We start from the raw sequence: 19,594 nt of genomic DNA on the forward strand, positions 1-19,594 counted from the left end.
CCTTTTATATAAAATTTAAATTATTCTCTAAAATAATTATATGATAACTCTTCAAAATCATCATCACATTAAATCGTAAATACTTACCTAATACAATAAACTACCTAAGGTAATTTTAGTTAAGGGTAAATTTCGAGGGTTCAAATGTTTTAGAAGCTTCGACAAGAAGGAAAAGGCAATTTGGTCTTTTACTAACGAACACGCCCGTTATAAAGTGGAGCAAGCAAGACTACGGTCGTTATCCAGTAGGAGGTAGATCCAATGCCAATGGCAGAGGCTATATTGGCAGCTGTAGACACCCGATCGAAGCGAGAAGATCACCACCGGACCAAGGACGGCTCCCTGTTCTCCAAATGGAAGGTTCCCTTCAAACTCCAAAATCTCTTGTCCCCCTTGTTTACCTCTAAATTAGCATTTAATAATACACAAACTACTGATCTTACCAAGCTTCCTTTTTCAGTTAATTATTGCTAATCAATATTTTTATCCAGTTTATACTTGATTGTAATCCTTGATCTCTTATGGGTCTTTTGTGTTTTCATGTGTTCAGGTTCTTATAGGGCCTGATGATTGGAAAAACTATTCAGTGGGAAAAGAAGGAGTGGCCAGATACAGAGGTGAAAATCTTCCCAGAAGTTCAGAGCCAGGAATCTATGAGCTTGCTATTTACTGTCATTGCTCCGCGAGCAGGGACAATCGTGGCAAGCTTGATCCGAACAATGTTGTGGTGGTTTATCTTGGGGTAGGTGACAATGTCAGGAGAAGACTCCAACAATATGGCCGTACAGGTGATCATTTGGGTAGCGGTGGCTCTGGAGAAAAAGCAAGTGGATTCTTTGAAGACATGTTTTCAAGAGGCTTTTCGATTGCGTACAGATGGGCTCCTGTGAGTATATTTTCTTTTCAGTTTTTGCTAACTTCAACGTGCTTGGTATCCTATGAGTCTTCAATGGTAACTATTTGATAAGTTTGAAATATAAAAATTGGAATAAAAGTTCTAAGCATTGGAGGCTATAAACTTTTGTTATTTTTTTCCTGGAGTATACTTTTAGTAGTAAAAAACAATGGTAAGTTCATATATAATGAATGAGATATTTGTTCTGGTGACATTTCATTGATCTTCTAGTTTGCGTTCCTTTGAATTGTTAACAATCCGTGTTTTCGAAGTTTTTCTACCGTTTCTGATTATGCTACAACAGCCTATAATTGAGAGTTGCAATATTCAGGCAATTAATTCTGTGAATATCAATGCTTAGGAGGGTGAAATAAGTAAGAATTAATGAAGAAACTAGTACCAAAGAACAGTAAAAGTATATATATGCAACTTGTTACGGTCAATTTTGCAAGTTGTGAAGTAGTGTTTATATGTTCTTCTTAATACTGTTATAAGCTGTTAGTCGTATATGATTTACAGATGGTTATGGAAAAGGACTTAAATAAGTACTCATTGAATTACTTCTGGACTCTGAACTGGATGAGATGGCTTTTTGAAAGCTAAATAACTGTGAAAGTACACTCATAATCAATTTTCTTATTACATGTTCACCCACATACACACAGCATAGCATGTAAATGATGCTGGATTGATGGTCTGTACTTTATAGTGTCTTCCCGTACTCATAGACAGAAGAATGCCTGCATTCAAATTTTGCTTTCTAATTTTCAAAATTTTAATATTCTTTTCCTTTCCCCTATTAAATAAGTAGATGAAAAGTACGGCAGATTCTCAGAGAATGGAAGCCTGGCGTCTCAAAACCTATAATTATGCATGGAATAAAGTTTCTAATGGTCCACGCCGCCATGATGATATCCTTGAGAAACATGATAAATGTGCATCCAATTGTACCACACAAGCCATTTTCTCTAGAAAGCATCCGCCCTTCCTTCAAAAGCAATTAGGCATCAAAATCAAAGCAAGCAAGCTGCTTTCACATGACAATCAATTCAGCAAATATGCTGATGGAGAGAGCTACAACTTTTTGTCGCCAGTTTTCAAGTTCAGCAGATCACAACCTAGGTTAGTTTTGGATCATGGTGGCTCCAATGAGAATGACACTATCACTTGTGGGCTGCTTTTAGGGGATGATTCCATTTGTAGAAAGCCACCAGTTGAAGGAAGAAAAATGTGTGCTGAACATAAGGGCAAGGAAACTAAGGGATCCTCTATGAGGTTGAGTACAAGTGAGAAATCACAACTGCAAAAGGCATACACGGAACATGTTGTTCTTGATAATGGAGATTTCAATGTTCATGGAGCAGAGACTCCCAGCTTTGGTCTAGTGCCTTTATTGGCAGGGGGCAATCCTGAAATTGAGCAGTGCAGTCCTATTTGTGGAGTTGCCATGGATGATGGCTCTCTTTGTAGAAGGCAGCCAGTTTCGGGGAGACAGAGGTGTGATTTGCATAAGGGGAGGAAAATTTGTAGCTCCAATTCCAAGAGAGTGCCATATGTGGTTTTCGATTCAGATTCTGATGAAGATTCAGGTTTTTACAAGAGATCCTCTGAATTGTTTATACCTGGAAAAGTGGAAACTGGAGTTGCCCCACAAAGGCCTGTTTTCAGTAAGGGCTATGATACTATATGTGGGGTGGAATTAGGTGATGGATATTTCTGCACAAAACAACCTGGTAGAGGAAGAGTCAGGTGTGAGGATCATAAAGGGATGAGGGTTACTAGTCTCTTTTCTGGATTAGATAGAAAGAGCATATTGGATGTTTCTGACACGGGTTCAAGATTCAATCCACATAATTGGAATTATGGTAGCAGCAGTAGTAGCAAATCCATTTGTGGAGCAACCACATGTAATGGCTCTTTCTGCCAAAGGACAGTTAAGGGAAATGACAGATGTGAGCAGCACTTGGATTATGGTGGTCGTAGTAGTAGTAGTAATTCTAGTGCACGGTACTCAAATCATGGTGGTAGTAGTTCATCCATTTGTGGAGCACCAACCCACAATGGTTCTTCCTGCCAGAGGACGGTTATGGGAAATGGGAGATGTTTTCAGCACTTGAATTATGGTGGTAGTAGTAGTAGTAGTAGTAATTTTAGTTCACAGTACTTAAATTATGGCGGTTGTAGTACATCCACTTGTGGAGCACCTACCCGCAATGGTTCTTTCTGCCAGAGGACAGTCAAGGGAAATGGGAGATGTTTTCAGCACTTGAATTATGGTGATAGTAGTAGTAGTAGTAATTTTAGTTCACCATACTCATATTACGGCGGTTGTAGTACATCCATTTGTGGAGCACCTACCCGCAATGGTTCTTTCTGCCAGAGGACAGTTAAGGGAAATGGAAGGTGTTGGCAGCACTAATTGGTCAAGGCAAAGCAGAGAAATTTGTGGGAGTTGGCCTGAGCAGCACTGGATGGAGAGTACTCGCCATTAATTTCTTCTGTTTTGGAACCAAAGAGTTTTTTAAGTATTTTGTAAATACATTATAATCTATTAATGTGTGTGTTGTTAAATCATGTTGTCGCTTTACATGTCTTATGAAGATGTTGTATGATGTTGTTTTCCTCAGAAGCTAAGCCTATAGCTCATGAACATATATTTACTCTATAGAAGGTCTGTTGTTAAGTGTGATTCTCACCTTTGTTTTTCTGTACAAATTACAATCTCCATGTTTATGGGGCTGCCTCAGTTTGAGCAGATGCAGTTCCAAAATGAAGATACTATTACATTGGATAAAGATGTGTGCATCCCCTAAATTTCTTTAATCAAATAAAAGGGAAAAGGGACACTTGAATTTATTTAATTCAGTAGCCCTTGAAGAAATATCAAATCTATTTGATAGTTTACTCTTTAACATATGCAACCAAATTCATTTTATTTAAATTTTTTTTTACATAAAAGTTTAGAAAAGTTTAGAAGAGGAAAGTTTATTTCATTTTAGGTCTATTTCATTTTGAGATCAAAGTATATGACAAATTATAGATTTTTAGTAAAATTTATATTGGATTTATAGATTGTTGAGATTATGATAGCAAGAATTAAATTTATATCTTATAAATAAAGTATTCAATTTTTACTAATTCAATTAATATCTTCTTTATATATTATTTTTAGAATAAAAAAATAATAGGTGTTGAAATTAAAAAAATTATAAGTAATAGTTATAATTTAATTTAACATATAAGTAACAACTATTCTTTCATTGTTCTTACCCAAAAAAAATTATGGAAGATACGGATATTTCTCAAGTAAAATAAAATTTAAATGAAATTATTTATATGAAATTTATAAAAAAATTTTAAAATGATTTAATAAAAAAATTTAAACTTATAAATTGATAAAATGAAAATTAATAATGTATAAAAAATTAAAAATATAATTTATAATTTAAATTTGATCTGTGTTTATTTAATAATAAAAATTATATCAAATTTTTTATTAAAAATATCTATATAAAAATATTTAAAAAATTAATATTTGTAATAAAATATTTTAATAATTTTATTATTTTTTATAAAAAATTTCATATACTTCACGTAAGAAGCATGCAAGTTTTTCCTCGGTTGAGGCAAATCTTCCACGTGTCACCTCCGTGAATGCCCAGAAAAATCTTACATGCAAACTTAAGCGACTCCCAAAAGCAATTTTTTTATACCATGTCATCACCGTAAAAACTCGGCCCTTCTATCCTGCATTTCCAAATCATCGAGAACTTGGCAAACGTACGCCACTACCGCAAAAATGCCTGCTGGAGAAATAAGGTACCCTTCCCAGACCCCTTCTCCACCGCCTTCTCAAGCGATGGAAGCACCCGTGGAGGAAGACGAGGCGTGGGTGTGGGCACAGATAAAAGCCGAGGCACGCAGCGACGCCGTCGGAGCCGGCTCTAGCTAGCTACCTCTACTCGACGATCCTTTCTCACTCCTCTCTGAAGCACTCGCTCTCATTCCATCTCGGCAACAAGCTCTGCTCCTCCACGCTGCTGTCTACGCTTCTCTACGATCTTTTTCTGAATACTATTCCCTCCGACCCCTCGCTTCGAGCGGCCGCCGTCACCGATCTCCTTGCGCTAGCTTAAGGGATCCTGCTTGCGTGTCATTCTCTCATTGCCTACTCAATTATAAAGATTGTTGGATTGCCAGGTAAATACATTTTCTTAATTCCCTCTGATTAATTGAATGTTGTAAAAAGTATCGTTAAAGAATTTGAGTAAAGCACTGATTTTTGTTGATAGAGTAGAAAATTGGGGGGAAAATGGAAAAAAAAATTCATAATATTTGGGATTTTGTTATTATAGGCTCATCGGGTAACTCACAATTTGTGGGCTCAGTCACGCAAGCCGCTAGCAATGGCATTACACTCTCGAATCTCTGATGCTTTTGCTGTTGATGCTTGATATACATCCTGCGGCGAAGATTGAGAAAGGGACTTTGTTTGATCATGCCACTGGTGTGGTGATTGGTGAAACCGCGGTTATTGGTAACAATGTGTCGATTTTGCATCATGTTACACTTGGTGGGACTGGGAAGGCATGTGGGGATCGGCATCCGAAGAATGGAGATGGAGTGTTGATCGGGGCTGGTGTCACCATATTAGGAAATGTGAAGACTGGGGATAGAGCAAAGATTGGGGCAGGGTCTGTGGTGCTGATTGATGTGCCTCCACGGACCACAGCTGTAGGGAACCCTGCAAGGCTCGTAGGAGGGAAGGAAAAACCCTCAAGGCATGAGGAATGCCCTGGAGAGACCAAGGATCACACTTCGTTCATCTCTGAGTGCTCAGATTATATCATTTGATCACCCAGTTTCAGTTTTGTTAATTGTTATTGGTAATACGTATACTTGAAACCTCTGCTGTTGCGCATGCTATGGTGTTTGAAGCTGTTAAAAAGTGCAGTCTGCTTCTGTCTTTTTACTTTAAGCTTCGATCATACAGAGAGGCCTTGACTTCCTTTGTGATTATGCAATGAGATATGCCGGTTGGTGATTGCAATATCTTTTTACTACTACCTGTTTCTATCCAACCTGACTTAACCCTCTGATCCATTGTGTGGCAGAACAAAACAAGATTCTTTGAATGAAATTTGTTTTATAAGGGGTAGTACATCAACTGGAAATTTGGATGAGAGTACGATTAAGACTGTACAAATTTTTGCTCCCTCGTTAGTCTAGTTTTGAGTTGATTACCATTTCTTTTGTCCAACCATGGTGCATCGGAGGGTAGATATTTGAATCCCAAATAGCCAGTTGAAGCACTGAAACAGAATGGCATTTGGCTGATTGGTTGTTAACTTTTGTGCTATCAAATATTTTGACAAGAGACATATCTTGTCATGGCAGGCAATACTATCAAGTGCTTCCGATTTTACTTCAATTTAAGAAGAGATATTAGGTGGAATTTCGAATCTCAATATTTTTATCCTCTATGTCATGGATAAAAAGAAGTACTATCAATTTGATTTCGTTCAAATTATAATTCTACTAATGACCCCAAAAAAATGAAGATTATACTTCCACATGAATATTTTAAATTTATTTTCATCTTTGTTCCGACATAAATTTAGTAGGTAAAGAGAATTGTATCCATAACTCTATAAAAAAAAATAAAAAAATAATTTTTTTATTTTTTTTATTTTGTAGATTTATATAATTCTTTTATAAATATATTTTTTAAATAAAATGTATTAAATTTAATTAATCTAAAATAAAATTTTATATTATTAAATAAAAAATTTATTTACTAAATATATATTTAAATATATATATAAGGTAGAATTAAAAGTAAGTATTATATTATATTACTTATTACCATTCTCGTACTCCACAATAATTTTAAAATTATATTTATCTGCGATATAATTTAAAACTCATCCCATTCCCATTAGATGAAAAGTTAGGTTTACATCTCGTTTGGATAAGACTAACATCGGTAACTTCAAGTAGCAACAATAAACTGGTATTGAGAGAAACGCTGTCGTTTAGGTCGTACATTTGTTTGGTAAGTTTATAAACATGCGAAACTCGGAAACGCCATCGTCTGGCCCTGCAAGTTCAAAACAATGGCGTCTCTGGTGTCCCTTCAAAACACGGGAAATTCCATCAGCCTTTTCCATCAAAACCTAGGTCCTCAGTATTACCGTAACTGGTCATAAATGAATGCATGTTGAACCCAAAGTGGCTAGTACCATATGTGACATTTGCTTCAATAAACTTAGACATGAACAGGGCGCTGATATTAATTTCTCAGTAGAAGATAGAGAAAAGCAGTCAAATTCTTTAATGGATTAATACCCTCCAATTATGTACATTGCTGATGAATCTAATCTTGGACTACTCACCATCTGTATCATCCCTCAGATCAATATGTAAGCTCCACCTCTTACAAAATTTATTTGGTGGGAAAATGGAACCTATAGAAGTCCTACTTTACAGCTTAAAAGAATGGACTGTACAGGTTAGATGGCCTGACTTGGTCAGTTTCATCGTAAGAATTTTAAAGGTGAAACAAAGCTCCTTGATGGCCAATATAAGAATATATGAGATTAATATTACTCCTTATTATGAGTGGAGAGATGATGTTTGGGTATTTCTTTTATTTGTTACTACTTCTATCACAGCTTCATCGTGGGATGGAACTCTCAGGCTTGATTTCATGATGTCATAGACTGTAAAACCAATCGCCACGGATGGTACAACCTGGAGTTGGCACAAAAGACTAATTTAACAAGAATGATTGATAATAAGCACGCAAATGGGAAGGGAGTTTTTCCTACCTTCAGGTAGTTGATGCTCAGCCCTGAAAATAATTGCTTCCAGCCTTTATTTTTAGCAATCATAACAAGCGTTTCCATTGTTCCTTTCAATGCAGAACTGTTGGACGCCAAGAGCCTTTGGACCTAACAAGACAATTCTCATTCGTTACATTGAAATTCCTGGCTTGATCACTTATCAATTGAAGGATTGGATCCAGGGAATAAAATACCTGCATTTGCCTCCTCACAACATCAAGAGGATATGTGAAAGTTTGGCCCAACAGACCAGCTACAGATCCACATACTAGATTCACCATTATATTTTTCTTCTGCTCATCAGGGACGTGGCATTTCATCTCCTCATAGAAGTAAAACTTCAAACCAGCATATGGGAAGATTCCATAAAGTGATGGAGCTGAAAAAAATTCTCACATATTAATAGGAAAATCCCACAACAAAGAAACCACCAAAACACAAGTTAACAGCAGCATGATTAGTTTTGATATTCGTACCCACACCACGATAGAGTCCTCTGAGCCCTGACCCTTTGTAAGTCTTTGAGAAACAATCAAGAATTCCACTATAAATTTGTTCTGTATTAACTACTCCTTTCATATTAATCTTTGGTGGAGCAACAACCTGCACTAGCAAATGTAACTAGATCAGAAAAACAGAAAGAGCTCAGAGGGAATGAGCCAAAACCAGTGAATGTCAGTGCTGACTGCCCTGGCACTCCAGCAAAATTTGCCAGCGCCTCCTCAGAGCCTCCAGCTTTATATTCAACTATTTTACCTGATAAGCTAATTTAGTCCTAACCAAATCAAGAGGGTAAGTAAAAAGAACAGCAGTTCCTCCAGCAAACGATCCAGCCACAAGATCAAGTACAGGGCCTCTTCCGATGTCAGGAAAACTATTGATGATCCATCTACGGTACTGTTCGTAAGCCATATAATGAAGTGCTGCATAGGGGACAATTCGAGCGACACTAGCACCATTTCCTCTATAGAAATCCCATAAACTAAGTAAGCAATTGAAGATAACTTTCGGAACAACATTCATGTAAAGGATAATGAATTGGACATCCACCTGTAGAAACCCATGATGCCTTCTGTCTTTGCAATCTTCTTGAAGGATCCAACGAGGCCTATGCTGTGAAATTCTGCTCTTCTAGTCTGAAACAGAATACTGAATTAGTTCCATCTGCTAATGCAAGGTGAATCTTCACATGTTGCAAGCCATTAGCAGCTGGAGGGGCAATACTGAAAGCTACATTCTTTCATTAACAAATTATTTGTGAGGATATCAGTTTGTTATTCCAAGATTGCGGAAGGCATTCCCAAAACATTGGGAAAGATCAAAATATCAACATTGGTGGGGTTTGACATGTTAAATCTCCTAATCATCATCAGCAATTGATGTCCAAGAAAATCAGAAAGACCCCATTTTTGCGCAAAGATAAACAATCTTAAAACCCATATAAAACTTCATTGCATTAACAGATAAGTCATTCTAAGCTCAGCTACGGTCAAAACAATTCATTTTAAGCTCCAAAATCAACTATGGATGCAAACCCATTAAAAAATAAAATAAAATAAAAACCAAAATCATATCCAAGAATCCAACCATGACAATAGCAAAGAGACAGAAAATAAAGCAACAAACCAAGAAATCAAAACAAAGTGTCAAACACCGAAAAAAAAAAAAACCAACTTTACCTGAAACAAAATCTTGACACGCTCAAGTGGAGCAACAACGGTCTTTGCAAGGCCCCCGGCAACACCTCCAGCAACCAACTCCTTTGCAAACAAAGGCATGGATTCTATGATCCCATCAAAAAACGTACCCATCTCTCTTTCCTCTCCCTTCTTTGCCATTTTTACTACGCCTTGAAGCCCCAGATACAGAGAAGAAGAGAGAAAAAGGATTAGTTATTAAAAGAACAGTATAGGAGGGAAGGGAAAGAAAGAAGAAAAGAAAAGAATAGAAACGTTTCTGTTTGTTGGGGTCAGAATTCGGTCGGAAAATTGTGGTTTTTATATGTTTTGGACAACTGACAAGTCAGACGAGTACACGCCTTCCCTCCTCGGTAGATTCCCTGTTGTGCAAGAAAAGGGTAGGTAATTGGCTCACGAGTTTCGTGGAACTGCCTTCAGTTCTATTTTATTCAGGAATGATAGCGGCTTTATTGCCTGTGTTCGTTAAGAATCTTGTAATCTTGGCCGTTCAATCTAACTTTTCTTTATACTTTGAAGAGTAGTTCTTTTTTATTATTATAATTATCTTTGCCGTTTCCCGTTGCCCATTGGTTCCAAGTTGCTTGCTTTGGTGGCCACTGGCCAGTGGTGGTGAGTGTGGAATGATAATTTAAAACGTTGACTACTGTTGGCGGTTTGGCCCTTTCTCCTAATTTTGTTCTATCTAGTGTGGTTCACTTGGACGTGCATGGAATTTAATGTCATTTTGATTTTTAATTGCATTGGGAAGTGTATTTGGATAACACCATCAATGCAGCTGAGGGCTTTCGACTACATTACTTTTTTAATTTTTATTTGGAAAAGGGTTCAATCAACTAATAGTGTAAAATTGAAATAAAAGGTATTTTTCCAATTAATGAGGCAGTGCACATATTCGATCTCACTACAGTTATCATTATATTTGCATTTATATATATTATTTCATAATCAATTTTAATCTCATCATAATAATATCTAATCTTATCATTGCAATAATTAATCTCATTATCAATATTATTCTTAATAACCATTTTTATCATCCATGCAAATAGGCATATATTTATTAAAATAACTTACAGCCAAGGATTCATGAGGTAATAAATATTAAATGCAGTTTTTCTTCTTATCAGCATAATAATAATAATAATAATAATATATAAAAGTACTAGTACTGAATTCTATCTTATACTCTGTCCTAACAAAATTTAGTTGTAGGTTTGGCAGTAACATAAATAGAAAACTCAAACCATTCATAGGTGGGTCCTGCACCCTGCATCTACTGTGGTTCTTTGAATAATCGAATTCTTCAAGTCAGAGAAGTTGAAGGCCAATAGGTGGAGGAAAGACACTGAAGCTAGAAGTGGGATTGGAAGTTTCTCAACGGGTAGAGATGAGAGCAAGAGGAAATAGTAAATAGTATTAAGCTATGCATGAAGAAATGAAAACGCGAACGAATGCGGGCAGAAAAGCTGCTTTTAACTAAATTACATGAGAATCGTGTTTGAAAAAATATTTTTAAATTTAAAATTTAACTCAATTAATTCATATAATTAATTTTAAAAGATAACATCTTCGAATTATCAAATTAGCATCCATAATCTCTTCTCCTATTCTCCTCATGAGTTACAAATAGATTATCAGAATTCAGAAATAAGGATAAAAACTGAATCAGATCAGATTCCTAAATCATGTGGGCCGGATCTAATGACATAATCAGATCAGATTCCCAAAGAGAAAGAAAAATTCTACATTTGTCAATTGTTGCTTGAGCTGATAGTAGATTAGAAAGCAATACGAGAACGCCCACCACTGTTAATGGTATCTGGTTTTGACTTAAAATGCTTCAGGTGAAGACACTGACATGTGGAGCTTGCAATCAGATGAGTTTGATTGAGAAGAAGAATTGCTGCCACTGATGCTTTGTTCTGTGGAGATTGTGTCAATAAGGTGGAGCAAGATCTTCTCAAGCTCTTCACCGGTGCTCCATTCATGAACTTCTGCTTTGACAAGGGCTGGGTCACTGGAAATACGGTCCCATAAAGGATAATCCTTCCTTGGCATCACATAATCACTGTCTTGAAGCTTCAAAGTTGGGCAGTAATCACCTCTCCCATCTCCCAGGTAGATAAAAGTGCGCCTTTCTCCTTCAGGAGCAGAACCATAGATAAGGTCAAGTACTAGACCCTACAAATAGAAACCACATTTAAAACTGTACTTGAAGATGAGGAATCAACACTCAAAAGAAACTATCTGACAGCAACACAAGGAATATAATTCTGGGATACAAACATATAGTGATGATTAAATCACCAAACTTTTAGGTCCTGGAAGGAATTGAAGCATATATCAACCAGTAAAAATAAGCAACCAAACTGTAATTTCTATTGAGCTATTCTGTAACATTGTAACAAAGTTTGTAACTTTCAATATTCTGTCCACTTTTCAATTATTTGAGGATTATTCTTTACCTTTTGTTGGTGAGGACTGGGTTATAGTGCGCATTAACTAAATCAATTCTAAGGAATGTATATCTTGTGATGACTGATGATGATGTGGCAAAAATTAACCACTTAATTATGCTTAATCGCAAAATATTTCACTGAACAACCTAGATGTCAAACCATTATAATTCAACATGCATGGCAAGAATTGAAAGAAACAAATCAATCCGATTTTTCTGTATGCCAAAGGTAATAACATTGGCACTTTGCTTACTTCAGGATGTAGGAGAAGATTGACAGTACATAAACTTCATGGTAAAAACCCTTTTAAAAAACACATTGGACTAATAAATTCAGGTGCACTAGAAACAAGGATGAATGACCATATTTCCTTGCAATCCATATAATCCCCTTAACTCTTTGCTCAAACTGGAAGGAGCATCCAGAACCTTACCAGGGAATAGGACCGTGCAGACTAATCCACCCCAGCATATATCAATATATCCAGCTATCAAGATAAGTAAGTCTTTATGTCTACATAATGCAAATGTGGAACCAACACTCTTAACTAGCTTCACATAAATTCATAACTAATGAATCACTGATTGAGAAATCATCACATAATTTGATAAATATGCATGCTCAATTACTGATCTTGTTTACCTTGCACAAATTGGAAGGACATAGAATACATCCATGTGGAGATAAGGCAGAGTCACGATAAGGGAAGATCCTAAGCCTTGCTTCTTCATCTACAAAGCTTGGGTTTGTATAGATCTTCGAAAAGCAACCCAACAGACCATGATGTTCCAAGATTTTCTCAATGAAAAACCGATTTGCATCACTGAGTATCCTCAAGTCGCAACTGAAATTTCGTACCAGTACCATGCAACCAATATTAACATAAGAACTTTACAAAGAACAAACATAAAAACATTGTAAAAGATCACAACCCAAGCGCATAGGCAGATTTTATGGCAGCAGCAATTCTTGGATGCAAAGGAGTCCGTTTCAAGCATTCTGCAATCTCCTCAGCTGTTCTCCCTAGGAAATGAAGTTCCTCCATCATCCTATCCTAGAATTAGATTTAACCTATCTATTAAATTCATGACATGAAAAAGCCCCTATTATTTTCCAGCAATACTTTCAAAAATACAAATCTTTACTGCAGCTATCAATAAACTATCACAAATCAAACCCATTTGACATAACGTAATAGGCTAAAACAGAATTTTGAAGCCTTAAACTTTCATAGTAAAGGAGCAACATAGTAGCATACAGAAGGCAAAATTCGATTCATAGGCCCAGTAATCCAATTTTTTCCTAGGAATCAACATATTTATTTTTAACTTGAAAATGGTAAACGACGCTCAGACGCTGAAATTTCCATTTCGTAAAGAGATTAACCGGATTTTCCCAGCAACCAAACATTGGGAAAAAGAAATACTATAAGAAAAGCAAATGGAATGGTAACTGAAAAGAAAGTTAAATCAAAGGCACCGAACCATGAGGGAATTCCAAGGCAAGGTAGAGCGAAGCCGATGGAAGAGGTCGGAGAGTCCCATCTCTGTCACCACCCAACTGTCGCTGTCCCCGTCTATTATCGTCCTGTCAAAGTCAAAAACCACCACTATTCCCGCCATTTTGAGACGGCTCTCCGACACCTGCCGCCTCAAAATCTGTTGATTATTTGGTGCTGCGGAGAAGGTATCTGGTGGGGACGCCGAGTTGGGTTGCTGGTAGTAACTAACGACAGACCTGATCGTAAGCGTAAGATATGGGCTAAATGGTCACTTTAAGGTATAATATTTGGAACTTTTTTAATTTGGATTAAATGTTTTTGGATTAGTTTAAAATAATCCTGTTTTCAACTAACTCGAAAACATTTATTTTTAAATTGAATTAAATAAAAAATAATATTTTTAAATGAAAAAATCCAAATATTATATATTAAATTAAACATTTAGCATAAGATATATAACAAGGCTAATCTAATTCAAATCATATGCTCCGTCCGAAATTTGAATGCTACCTTTTCTTTGGTTAAATATTACTAATTTTGATTTTTTTTAAATCACATATATTAGAAAAAAAATTGAAAATTTCGAATTTAGGATTTTTCAAAACTTACTTTTAACATTTTAATTACAAAAAATATTATAACAAATAATGATGAAAGTTCATAATAAATTACATATAAATGTAATAATTTTAAATATAATATAAAAATATAAAAATAATATAATTTAAAATTTTAACAAAAATTATACATAAATTTAACACAAAAATTTTAAAAAATAATTTTATGTTTTACACATGCATGATAAATAACAACCACAACATAAATATAAGAACTATTAAAATCCTTAAGTACCTCCCATTTACATATGCTACAACCCCAAGCTAAATGTATAAGAATCATCATATATATTATTATATTAAAAAATACATAGATTTATCACGTAAATGTTTATGTAGATAATTTCTTCATATGACATAATTTTTTTTTTAAATAGTATATCTTCTTTTAATTACAAATTGGATAATATTAAATTCATTTAAAAATCAAAATTATTTAAATTATAATTACAAATCAAATTAATCTAAAGATACTTTTTTAAAATTAAAAAATAGAAATGTGAATTTTATCCAAATAATTTTAAATTTTTACCAGATAATTTTATTTTATAAATTATTTAATTATAAAAATCTTTCAACATGTTTTAAAACTATAACAATTAAAATCTTTTAAAAACTCACTATATATCAAACAAAAATTACCTTTTTAAAATTTTACATAAAATATTAAAAATTCAAATAATCTTTAAATTAGATCTCTAAATAATATGACCTCTATTCATCTCAATTCAAACTATCAATTTTATATTTAAAAAATAGACAAGAAATTTTATTTAACTTTTATCACTTATTATATCCTTTTAATTTTTTAAAATATCAATTTAAAAATTATATATTCAATCTTAAATATCATCTAAGAGTTATTCTACAAATTTAAAACTATAAATATAACGTGTTATATCATTTTTTTATTTTTCAATTTAAAGTTTTTGAAATTCTATTGCTTTTGTAATTTATTTTTTAGATTTGCATCTTTATTTTTTCATAATATATTCTATTATTATTGCAAGTTTATTCTTATGAAATTTAATTTTTTAATTAATTAATTTTTCATGTATCTCTTAATATTTTTTATATATTGTACAATAATTTGAATAAAATTACAGAAAAAAATGTCTATATTTTTTATTATTTAATTCATTATTTGATAATATATGTTTTGATTCTTTAAAAAAAAAATATGTAATTTATTTTTATTTGATATAAATTTTAGATGTATAAATATTATTGTAAATAAAAATTGTGTAAACTAAAAACAAGTCAAAATTTTCTTATATTTCTTTAAAAAATTTATTTTTTATTATAAGTTAGTCAAATATAAAATTTGTTATGCATTGTAAATTTTGTAATTTTAAATATATTTTTTTAAAAAATATTAATTTATATGTATATACACATAAAATAAATAAAATTATTCATACCGTGATACTAATTACAATCTAGTTAACATAGAAATCGGTATGAGAGAGAGATCCAGTAATATGAGAAACAAATCACGATATTCAACGGAGTTGATCGCCATTATTGGTTGCTCGTCATCATCGAAAAATAAATCCCAGTCTCCTTCGGAATTTACATACACAGTTCAATGACTCTTCTTTATGACTGACTACAAAAGAATGAATGCATGTTACCCCTTCCCTATGCTATATTCCTTCAGTTTCTCCCTTGTATCTACACCTCCCCATCTGCTTCTAAGCTTCTTGTAAATTTTCCTTTTGCAAAGGCAAAAAAGAAACAAAAAATTTTATTTAAAAAAAAAAAAAAATCAATCCAATCTTTCTCATCAAACTTCGGGCGCAACACGGGTCTTTATAGGTTTTAGCCTCAAACCCATGCTTTCTGAAGAAAGAAGCACCGATGAGATGCAAGATGGACTTAACGGGCTCTTCGGGCTACCACTCAACTGGCAAGGCCTATGCAATCCATATCCTATGAAGAAGCATTCCATAGGTATCAACATTGCATGCGGCTGCTCTTCTGTCAACATTGATCCGCAAAAAACTATGTACTACTTACCTCAACTAAGGCACTAACTCTTCTATCCAACTTGGATGTCATGTGGAAGGCCTCATAATAAAAAGGTGAGTTGTCCCCAACAAATATTAAGGTACGACATCTGAGCCTCTTCAGCCCGCTGGTAAGGTCAGGTCTCCTGCAGGTTCGCAAAACAAAGTTTTGAGCACTTGAAAATTCATTTTTTAATGTAATAAAGACAAGTAATATAGAAACAAAAGAAGTGACTATACGAAAGTAGTCACACTATTTAGTTCCTATTAATTGCTTGAAGAAATAGCATCACATTTGATCCATGTCTCTCATCCAGCAACTAAGTAAACAAACATGCCATAGGAATAAGTCATGTCAAATTACGAAAACTCACTGTTTAAAAGGATTGAATAGAAACAGAAAGAAAATCCAAATCCAGCATACATACTATGCAGGAAAAAAAAAAAGAAAAAGAAATGCTTAAACACTAACTCTTCTGCATGCTTGCACTACATCCGACTCAGGAACTTCTGCATTACCACGAACTTCCTGTTACAATTTATATAAATCTCATCATTCAACCTATTCAATAAGTGAGGATATAATAAAAAGAAACTTAGAAGATACATTACTAGGATGGAAATGCTAGGATACCTTGCTAAATTAACGTTGAAGCAAAAACTCTTTAAGCAGTCCAGTCCACACATTCCATAAAATTTAACTAATTCGACATCACCTACGGATTATAAGGACGTAATTTCAGTTATACAATAGAAATTTGTGGACAAAGGATGTTAGTTATAAACAACAATCTTAGGAAGGAACCTTGGTACAAAACCATTCGGTCCAAGAGGGTGCTCTGCAAAGAGGGGATATAAGTATCAAACCAAGAACACGTTCTCTGTATTTCATCTGCAATGCAAAAGCTTTGTCAAATGAATTAACATCAAAAACATTAAATAATACTACTCAAAGGATTCATACGAAAACCTACAGCAAATAGAGTAAGAATGTAAGCACCAGCTGTTACTCCCATGCAAATCACTGCACCAAGCCTGATGCCATCAGAAACGAAGTTAACACAGAAATCTCAACTATGAAATTGCTAACAAAGACATCTGCAGCTCCTAATGGGAAAAGAAACCCCTTTTCAACCAAACTATTGACACCAAACAAATCAGATAGCTCTCTACTAAGATGCCAAGTGACTTTATCTTAAGTCAGTTGGCAGCATCAGCTAAAAAAGAGTATCGTAAAAATAATGTAAAAAAGTATTAGCAATAAGATTACTCAAAAAAGTTGAGAACCTCAAGGATCTGATCAGCTAAGTCTTCAACACAATGTGCAGAAGCACTTGCACAAATTCGAGCAGCTCCCAACTGCAAGTAACTCTTGTGACAGTGCCAGAAAGGAAACTATGTGAATAATAGAATCCGGTATTTTATTTAGTATGTTACCAGGAGATAAAATAGTCCATATACAACACAAATAATGCAAATAGGCATATGCCAACTAATTTACAGAACCTCATGCCCAGGAGGACTAATATGGTAAATGCAGAAGTTGTGGAGAAGCAAGGAGACCGCTTCTAGACAAAAGAACAACCCTTGGAAACAAGAGACATCTGAAGAAAATTATAAAAGTAAGGAAAAATGTAATTGTTAGAAAGCCAATTTGTGGAAGTACACCAACTAAGAGAAACAAATATGTCCTAACAAATTTCTCTCACATTTGAATGTACATGAATACACATATTCCAGTTAACAACAAAAAACCACGAATGAAATGGCTTGTATATTGAAGAATCAGCAAAAGGAGAATACTCCTGAATTTAGTATAACAAATACAAATTTATATAACTGGGGGAGAAAAGAAAGAGGCTATGGTATCTGACACCATTATACTTACGATTCAAAGCCAAATCAGGATATGTAATTAGAGCTGGCTTGTCTTGGTCCCCATATACTATAACATACACAGAACCACAGCATGTTCTTATATAATGTTCCTGGCAAATGTTTACACGAGCACAGATTATAAACAGATATAAGATGCATACCAATCAACATAGAGAGAGTTAAGTATTTCAAACAATCATAGAATAAATACATTTGAAACTTTGATTACCATAATGTTCTCTAACTACAGGAGTAGTTGTTCAATAAGAATATATTTCAGTTAAGACATATCATTTGTTTCATGTGACCCTTGGAAAAAGGAAGAAAAGAAAAGAAACACTTAAATTATCTAAATCAAATTATTCATCAAAAGCACTTCCCAAGTGCACTCACCCTTTTAGTAAAATAAAATAACTTTGCAAAAAAAAAAAAAGAAGATAAATCAATTAAGTGGTTCCTGATATCAATTGTTAAATTCTTCAAAAGAGATGACAGTCTAAAAGCAAAAATGGAATCTCTCATACTAAAAGGTGACATTGACATTGGGTTGACGTAAAAAAAATTTGTAACTTTACAGCTAGACGATTTTAATATAATAAAAAAATGAAACAATGAAAAAGGTTCAGCCAAGGTTTCTTCAATAAACTGCGAATAAACGTTGAATAATCCCGAGGAATGAATAGTGGGAAGAATCCATTTCCTTTATAAACATAAGGAAAAGGACAGTTGAAACCAGAAATGGAAACTCGCAAAGCTTACCAAATATGTAAAATAAATGAAAAAATATATAAAAATAAATTTGACCAAACAAGGAATACGCAAATGTAGTGATACTCATTTCGTTAAATTCCAAATATTGCAGAATTAAATTCAATTGAATTTCGAATCAAACCAATACTCCCCGATTTTCAAACAAAAACCAAAATTGGGTTCTTTTCTCATAACACTAAAATCCTCAATTCAGCAATCAAAGTGCAGAATAATAATAATAAAATGAAACCCCGAGAAATGAAAAGAAAAAAGGTGAACATAATGCAAAATGGAAATAAAAAGGGGGGGGGGGGGGTAGAGCCTTTCACCAAGATAGATCTTTTCTATATCAAGAGGAATGGAATCTTTTGACTCAGCCATGGCTGTGGCTCTTTCTCGGATATCTTTAAACAAAGAAAGAAAAGCCTCTTTTTTTCTCAAAACAACAGCTTTTCACTTTCTTGTTTCTTCCTTCTGCTTCTTCTTGGAGAAATAAAAGACTCTGGCTTTGATTGCTTATAAATCAAGCGATTCTTTCGCCTTCGAAAGTTCTCTCGCTCTCGCTCTCTATCTGTTTTTTTAACCAGCGGTGAGGCTCCACGGACGCTTTTTGGGAAACCAACGGATTTACTTCTTTGACTCTGATTAAAAGTGTAAATAATACGATAGATTTGAATTTGAATTGATTAAAATAAAATTTAAATTTAATTTAATTATTATTAAGTTTTATTTAAATTTTAAATGTTTAATTTATCGATTAAATTAAATTTAAATATTTTTATATTTGATTCAAAGATTTATAAATTTAATCAAATTTTTATATTTAAATATATTTTTATTATTTTAATTAATAAAATATTTTAAATTTAAATTTAAATTTAAACATAAATAATTAAATTTTTATTAAATATAAAAAATAAATTTATTTATATATATTAAT

At 33.8% G+C, this 19,594-nt stretch overlaps 4 protein-coding genes and 1 pseudogene across 6 annotated transcripts; 2 read left to right on the forward strand and 3 right to left on the reverse strand.

The window, feature by feature from the left end:
* Window positions 1-240: 240 nt before the first annotated feature.
* On the forward strand, window positions 241-3,584 carry LOC111303125 (protein EFFECTOR OF TRANSCRIPTION 2-like). The gene is made up of 3 exons (XM_022899173.2): window positions 241-360; window positions 551-886; window positions 1,707-3,584. Exons 1-3 carry the CDS (start codon window positions 262-264, stop codon window positions 3,312-3,314), a joined length of 2,043 nt encoding a protein of 680 aa, XP_022754908.2. The 5' UTR covers window positions 241-261; the 3' UTR covers window positions 3,315-3,584.
* Window positions 3,585-4,592: 1,008 nt separating this feature from the next.
* Window positions 4,593-5,885, forward strand: LOC111303127 (serine acetyltransferase 5-like; annotated as a pseudogene).
* Window positions 5,886-7,206: 1,321 nt separating this feature from the next.
* Window positions 7,207-9,834, reverse strand: LOC111303126 (mitochondrial carrier protein CoAc2-like). The gene is made up of 7 exons (XM_022899175.2): window positions 9,420-9,834; window positions 8,791-8,876; window positions 8,497-8,704; window positions 8,217-8,343; window positions 7,935-8,119; window positions 7,726-7,848; window positions 7,207-7,648 (listed from the first exon to the last, which is right to left on the reverse strand). The coding sequence occupies exons 1-7, from the start codon at window positions 9,576-9,578 to the stop codon at window positions 7,511-7,513; spliced, it is 1,026 nt and encodes a 341-aa protein (XP_022754910.2). The 5' UTR covers window positions 9,579-9,834; the 3' UTR covers window positions 7,207-7,510.
* A 1,153-nt stretch (window positions 9,835-10,987) lies between these two features.
* Window positions 10,988-13,660, reverse strand: LOC111303128 (Pyridoxal phosphate phosphatase-related protein). 3 transcript variants are annotated; one of them, XM_022899176.2, is made up of 4 exons: window positions 13,384-13,660; window positions 12,832-12,953; window positions 12,542-12,743; window positions 10,988-11,621 (listed from the first exon to the last, which is right to left on the reverse strand). In XM_022899176.2, the coding sequence occupies exons 1-4, from the start codon at window positions 13,519-13,521 to the stop codon at window positions 11,271-11,273; spliced, it is 813 nt and encodes a 270-aa protein (XP_022754911.2). In that variant the 5' UTR covers window positions 13,522-13,660; the 3' UTR covers window positions 10,988-11,270. The 3 variants fall into 3 exon arrangements, with proteins under 3 accessions (XP_022754911.2, XP_089598237.1, XP_089598236.1); XM_089742111.1 differs by having other exon boundaries at window positions 12,832-12,948; window positions 13,384-13,519; XM_089742110.1 differs by having other exon boundaries at window positions 12,832-12,974; window positions 13,384-13,519.
* A 1,856-nt stretch (window positions 13,661-15,516) lies between these two features.
* On the reverse strand, window positions 15,517-19,035 carry LOC111302584 (protein NDL2-like). The gene is made up of 11 exons (XM_089742435.1): window positions 18,984-19,035; window positions 18,551-18,604; window positions 18,134-18,148; window positions 17,915-18,070; window positions 17,533-17,630; window positions 17,297-17,397; window positions 17,027-17,061; window positions 16,832-16,918; window positions 16,661-16,742; window positions 16,499-16,555; window positions 15,517-16,172 (listed from the first exon to the last, which is right to left on the reverse strand). Exons 1-10 carry the CDS (start codon window positions 19,033-19,035, stop codon window positions 16,516-16,518), a joined length of 720 nt encoding a protein of 239 aa, XP_089598561.1. The 3' UTR covers window positions 15,517-16,172; window positions 16,499-16,515.
* Between the last annotated feature and the right edge of the window lie 559 nt (window positions 19,036-19,594).

This window comes from Durio zibethinus, chromosome 13 (assembly GCF_047325235.1).
Source record: "Durio zibethinus cultivar Kanyao isolate XHJ-2024 chromosome 13, ASM4732523v1, whole genome shotgun sequence".
NCBI lineage: Eukaryota > Viridiplantae > Streptophyta > Magnoliopsida > Malvales > Malvaceae > Durio > Durio zibethinus.